Source organism: Myotis davidii, unplaced genomic scaffold, assembly GCF_000327345.1.
Source record: "Myotis davidii unplaced genomic scaffold, ASM32734v1 scaffold1042, whole genome shotgun sequence".
Classification (NCBI taxonomy): Eukaryota; Metazoa; Chordata; class Mammalia; order Chiroptera; family Vespertilionidae; genus Myotis; species Myotis davidii.
In genome coordinates, this window is record NW_006293398.1 from 85,993 (window position 1) to 92,970 (window position 6,978).

Consider the following 6,978-nt stretch of genomic DNA (forward strand, 5'->3'; position numbering starts at 1 on the left):
ATAGATTGGTTTTGAAAATTTTCTGCTCTGATGGTTCCCTGAACACAGGACAGCAAGTAGGGCTTTCTGCTTTCTCCCAGGATCCCTAGAGACAGGAACAACAGCAGCTGTGCCCACAGCCCATGGTGACTGGGTCTATGCAGTAATTCAGGCAGATGCCACAGGTGAGCTCTTTAGGGAATTTTTTGGGAAGTCTGAGTCCATTTTTCTGAGGGAAGAAAATCAGGAGTTTCCTCCTCTGCCCAGGAGACACAAAGGTCTAAGCAAAATGTGACTCAGGATGTGACTCAATAACACTGTGTCCAGAGAAGAGCAACCTTGATAGGCATGTGACACAAACAGAAAGCTGACCCAGGAAAGCTCTCACAACCTGTAATAACTATTCTTGGCTTTCTAATCAGCACTATCCACCTCCTGCACACTTTTCTTCTGCTTAAGAAAGATCCTCAATTTGCTGAGGTCTTATTTTCTCCAAATAGCTTGAGTTTCAGGTATTTGGAATAATTTACAGTTCCAGGTTCTGGGTCCTGCATGCTCTAATATTCCATCTAACACTCACTGCCAGTCACTCACTTAGCTCAAGGTATTTTACTTCCGTTTTCATTATTATGTAATTGTCAGGCATTTCACCTTGGATGTTCTTTTTCATCTTAATCAGAATCCACATCACAAAACATTTGATGGAACCCATCTGACGTATTTCCTTTTGTTACATGTGCTTAAAAAAAAAAGATTTCGGAGAGAGGAAGAGAGAGAGAGAAGCATTGATGAGAAAAACATGGACTGATTTCCTCCTGCACATGTCCCACTGGTGATTGAGTCCACAACCTGGGTATATGTCCTGGCCAGGAATCAAATTGGGGATCTCCTAGTGCAGTGATGGTGAACCTTTTGAGCTCGGTGTGTCAGCATTTTGAAAAACCCTAACTTAACTCTGGTGCTGTGTCACATATAGAAATTTTTTGATATTTGCAACCATAGTAAAACAAAGACTTATATTTTTGATATTTATTTTATATATTTAAATGCCATTTAACAAAGAAAAATCAACCAAAAAAGTGAGTTCACGTGTCACCTCTGACACGCAAGTCATAGGTTCGCCATCACTGTATGGGATGTTGCTCTATTTAACCAACTCAACCACACTGCCCTGGCGACTTTTTTTTTTTTTTTTTCATGTATAGGGCGTAATGTCACAGGAAGGTCATAGTATTCTGTCCCCGTGAGGAGTAAGCCCAAGTTGCTGTTGGATGTGTTGTACACTGAGAAGCCGTTCCTCAGACTTTTTTGATTTATACAAAACAGTATGTGAACACTTTAAGAGTAATGAAGAGAAAACTAAACATTGTCAGAATCATCAGAATCTCACAGTCTCTACTCACATGATTATTCCAATGTGCTTTATTAGCCCTCTTCTCTTTTTTGCCATATTAATTATTCAAAGAAACAAAAAATTAAAGAGAATTGTTGTATATTTGAAGTCTTCAATAATGATTATCAAGCACTACTTGTGATAAGATTATGATAAGATTACGGATGTAATCATAATTGTAGTAGGGGGATAGGCATGAGAAGAGTAGAACCTATGGACCAGTTGCATAGGGTCGCCAGGGTGAGAGCCCCGGGTGCCCAGCAATGGGATATAAACTACAAGTCCTTGTTCTACCACTCCCTTAAGCATTAAGCCCTGGAAATGACATCTAGGCCGCAGTTGTGTGTCAGCTCCAGGCCCAGAAAAGCAGCCAAACCTGGCAGAGTAAAGCCATGGCTAACACCAGGACCAGCTGCGAAGACCAATGACTCCTTCTCATGGTGCCAAGCAATCAGTGGAGACTAGGAGCCTGAGGAGACACACCTAAAAGTGGGTAAATATTCTATTGAGAACCTCTCCTGATCTCATATAAAAGTCCTCAGGCTCTAGTCAGTTTGGCTCAGTGGTTCAAGCCTCAGCCTCAGGCTGAAGGGTCTCGGGTTCCATTCTGGTCAAGGGCACGTGTTTTGGTTGCAGGCTTGTTCCAGGCTAGCAGTCAGGGCTGGTGCTGGAGGCAACCAACCAATTGATATGTCTCTCTCCCATTGATGTTTCTCTCTCTCCCTCTCTCCCCCTTGCTTCCACTCAATATAAACATCTATAATAATAAAAGCATAATATGCTAATTAGACCAGATGTCCTTCTGTCCTTCCCGACGAAGCTGAGGGGAAGGAAGGCCTACTCATGCATGCAATTTCGTGCATTGAGCCTCTAGTAAGTAAGTAAGTAAGTAAATAATAAAACAAATGGAAAAAAATATCCGTGAGGGAGGATTAACAAAAAATGAAATAAAATCCCTCAAAATGGAGGACCCAGCGTAGATCTCTTTATGGAGCACAGCTTGGCCTTTCTCTACCCCTGTCTTTCCCCAGGGACTGCTCTCTCTTTTTCTTTCTCTCTCTTTCTACCTCCCTCTTCACCTCCCCCCTCTGGAGTAAGCCCAAACCTCTCCTCCCACTTACATTTCCCAAGGTGTCTCTCTCTCTCTCTCTCTCTCCTCACTAATGTCAAAGGACCTTCCTTTTCTTTTTTCCTGGTAACTTGTTTTCTGAGCACAATTCTTTTATGGCTCATTTCGTCTACCTCTGTGACTTTCTATAATAAACTTTATCTTAAAGTTTGAGTCTTGCCTCCTAATTCTTCTCTTAGCCAGAACTCAAGAACCGAAGTTGCTGCTGAATGGAGGCTAGCACCTCTGCCATTTTCCCTGCTACTACTAATAATAATCAGCACCGCCCTAGCTGGTTTGGCTCAGTAGATAGAGCATAGGCCTGCTGACTGAAGGATCCCACGTTTGATTCTAGTCAAGGGCACATGCTCAGGTTTCGGGTTTGATCCCCAGTAGAGGGTGAGCAGGAGGCAGCCCATCAATGATTCCCTCTCATCACTGATGTTTCTATCTCTTTCTCCCTCTCCCTTCCTATCTGAAATTAAAAAAATATATATATTTAAAATGATAATAATCAGCACCAAATAACAAATCATGCTTTTAAAAATGCATTTCACTTAAAACTGGGTCTTCATACTAGTTAAATAGAGATGTCCCCCAAACTCCTCATATTTCTTATATGCCCAGTGTCACTTTCTGCCAGCCCAATCATTACCTACATTATTTAAAATGTAAGTCAGAAAACTCATGTTTCTTCAGACATTTATTTCACTTTAAAACAATATTCTCCTTAAATCACTTCCCCGTGTAAATGAAGCACATCATCTCCTTAAAAACTCCAGGGTCCATGTCAATGATTTCAACCCGATTCTTGTTGCTCTCCTCCATTGCATGTGCAAACATGGCCCTAAACACTGGAGAACGAGCTGCTACGATAGCTTTGTGAGCCTGGAATTTCTGGCCAGCAACACAAAAACAACAGTCTGTGAACCAGGAATTCTCCCAAAGACCTCCTAGCTCATTGGCCAGCTGGCACTCAGGAACCTTCACCATCTTCGTGGTATTCTGGCCAGAAATGGTGACGGAATCTTGCACCACACTCACCTCACAGAAGAGGGTCAGCTTGTCATCTGGAAGAAACCTGTAGTCTTCATCGAAGAGAACATCTCTACGGATGAATTTCTTGAATCCCCAGTCTTTGCCTTGTACAAACATATATGCCTGGTGACTCTCCAAAGATTTGGTTTCTTCTCCCTTGTCATTCAGGATGGAGAGTTTGAATTTTGCCAAAAATATACGCTTCGGAGAACTAACCAGAAATAGGTAAAGTGACAGGTGATCTTTGCTGTCTTCATCTAGCCCTTTCGGGTATACTCTCAAACACCATTTCAGGTGAGCAATGGCTTCTGATGAAAAGGTTGAACTTTGAATGACTTCACCCACTTCCTGCCGGCAAAAGCTAAAGTTACTGATGGTCCACATGTGGGAGAATTTCACTACCTTGATCTGAGTGTGGCACCAGCTCTCAGCTACAGGGCCACTTGACATTTCTGCTGGAGGTGGTGGACTTGAAACCCTTGACATTGCAAGTTTGAAGGTTAAATGAGATTTCCAAAGTCAGAGGATTTCTGTTCTATTTTCACCCATGTTAAGTCAGTAGTGGGAAGAGGAATGTTGTCTTGCCTAAAAGGAAATCTCTCAGAGCGGGGCCTACAACTGGTGGTACCTGTCCTTCTGCACTGGCTTCAGACTGCTGGCAACATTCAGGCTTTCTTTCTAAAAACTGTCTGAATGATGCATCTAAAATATAAATGCTGCTTGGCTGGTGTGGCTCAGTGGTTGAGTGCCGACCTATGAAGCAAGAGGTCTCAGTTCCATTCCAGGTCAGGGGATATGGTCAGGGTTCAGGCTAGATACCCAGTGTAGGGCTTGCAGGAGCAGCAATTCAGTGATTCTCTGTCTTCATTGATTTTCTATGTCTCTCTTCCTCTCTAAAATAAAAATTAATTTAAATAAAACATAAATGCTGTCATAGTAGACAGATGCTCAACAATTACCTAAGATTCATTTAATAATATTTATTGAGTTTTGTGTGAGTGCCAGGCATTTCTTAAAGTGATCCTCTAATCCACAGGTGGGGAACGTCCTCCCTGAGGCCCCCAAAATCATTTGGTCTCGCCCTCCCAAGGCTTTAGGGGTAATTAAAATGTTAAACCAAATGTAGGAGGCTAATTTTTAATATTATCAGTTCATTTTGTTTGGCGCTAAAAATATTTTCTAAATATCTAAATGGCCCTTGGCAGAAAAAGGTTTCCCACTCCTGCAGTCTAATCTGTTTACACTACAGGATATTCTTTGGTGTAGACCACCAGGGAAACTCCCTAAAAATCTAATCACTTTCCCTTTCCAACATTTAAAAGAAATCACTAATTATCCAATACTTGGGGACTATTATCAAATTTACAAAAATTTTATCAATCTCATGTGTAAAAAATAATTCTTTTGAATAGAATTTCTTTCTCCCCTTCAGTAATTAGAGTTAGCATCTTTTCCTGTTTCTTTGTTCTTTGATTTTCTTTGCCATAAATAAGCTGTACATAAAATTGATCATATTTCTATTGGGTTATCTATTACTTTTATTATCTGTAAGTATATATTCTTCATTGCATTCTAAAAACAAATTACTTTCTTTTTAAAGTGACAGGTATTACTCACTTATATTAATTTCCCTTCATGTTTAAAGTGGCACAAACATTCGACTAGCAAGTACTGAAGCACTATAGTGCTTAACAAAAGAACTCTAGTTAGGCGCTATAGTTCTGCCTAACAATAATACAGAGTTAGTCTCCTTCCAGCCTCTGGTCATAGCATGCCCATCCATCAGTTAGTACATCATCTTGTTTTATGTGTGTTTCTATTTAAAGACATCTTAGTTAATATATATTACTTATTTATTAACATTGAATTCATGGCCTACAGTGCTAGAGCTCATTCCTTAAGGAAGCTTATCTAACAGATACATTATTTCCATAAGGTGTAGCCCAAATGAGTGTTGGGGTCCAGCCGCAGCAGGTCCAGGGGTTCCCAAAGGTGTGGAGGGAGTCGGCAAAGAAGGAATGCCATGGAGGCAGCGTGGATCAGCAGCCTAGGTAGTTAAAGTGATTAACTAAGGACCTGCCTGGCCCTTAGTTAGGGGTTTTATTCCCTCCCTAACTTCAGGGGGAAATCCCTACCTGGAGAAACAACCTTTCTCGGAGAGGTGACCTTGGTTAAAACACATAGCGCCAAGAAGGGAAGCAAACATATTAAGAACAGTATGCCATATATGCCAGGTCCCTTGAAACATATGCTGTGCAGATGTTTCTTTTACTGCAGCAACTGTGTCAAGCAGCAAGGATGGACTGGCTTCCTGCAGATGAGGGCAGTTTTAAACAGCAAAGTCACCAACAAGTGGCACCAAAATACCAAAAAACAGGTATACTATACCATGGTAAAGACACTTACTTACTGTTTGAGCTTCTCCTTATTCAAACTCTGCTTGGAACATTCAACTGCTGGAATCAAATTTCTCCTCTCAGTGCAAGTCTATGAATGGCAAGGAAAACACCATGAAAATTACTTTTAGAATTACAAATAAATTTAGTGAATATGCAAATTTGCATATACAGAATCTGAAAATAAAGAGGACGGACTGACTCTATTTTTCCTGGTATGATATATCTATGTGTTTTTATATGAAACTGAAACAAAGGAAGGAAATTTGGGAAGGGACTATCTAATATTTTCTTTTTAAAAAATATGTGTGGGGTTTTTTTTAAATTGATTTTCAGAAAGAGAGGAAGACAGAGAGGTAGAGAGAGAAACATCTCTTAGCTGGCTCCTGCATACCCACTACCTGGTATTGAGCCAGAAACCCTGGCACATCTGTGAATGGAGCCAGCAACCTTTTGGTGCATGGAATGATGCCTAACTAACTGAACCACACTGGGCAGGGCCTAATGCTAGTATATTCTGAGAGAAGAATTCTTTTCGGATAGACCACAAGATTTATGGTCAAGACTGCCAAGCAAATGAAGAAAGATCTATCAGTGCTGTCAGTCAAGGCTCAACCACAGAGGCAGAACCAGTAATATAGATGCACATATGAAGAGATCCATGTACAGATTTTTTACAAGAACTGACTTACATGATCATAGGGGCTAGTTAAGCAAGTGTGAGATCTGTGGTAGAGTAAGTCGGGAAGAGAAATCCCCAGCTGGCTGGAACCCAATGGTCATGAGACAAAGCAGTTGTCACTGTCAGTGAGAGGTTTTTGGAGCAATAGAGACCCATTTGATGATTGGAGTGTTGTTCAAGGATTGTCTAAGCCTTTCCTTAAAGGACTTCCACTGATAAAGTCAGGACCACTTTCCAATTTCTTTAACTCACAGGCAAGGTAAGGGACTTTATTTACAACTGCAAATCTCCTCACAGCACCAAGTAGATTAGCCTTTGATTGAATAACTAGGCAAGGGGTATGTATGTTAAAAAAACAAAACAAAACAAAACAAAAAAAACA

At 40.8% G+C, this 6,978-nt stretch overlaps 1 protein-coding gene across 1 annotated transcript; it reads right to left on the reverse strand.

Moving 5' to 3' along the window:
• Positions 1-3,215: 3,215 nt before the first annotated feature.
• On the reverse strand, positions 3,216-4,017 carry LOC102757153 (speckle-type POZ protein A-like). The gene has a single exon (XM_015566134.1). It carries the CDS (start codon positions 4,002-4,004, stop codon positions 3,216-3,218), a length of 789 nt encoding a protein of 262 aa, XP_015421620.1. The 5' UTR covers positions 4,005-4,017.
• Between the last annotated feature and the right edge of the window lie 2,961 nt (positions 4,018-6,978).

Bases quoted from the DNA above. Each gene is read 5' to 3' on its own strand.
- LOC102757153 (XM_015566134.1), bottom strand. From the start codon at position 4,004: ATGTCAAGGGTTTCAAGTCCACCACCTCCAGCAGAAATGTCAAGTGGC.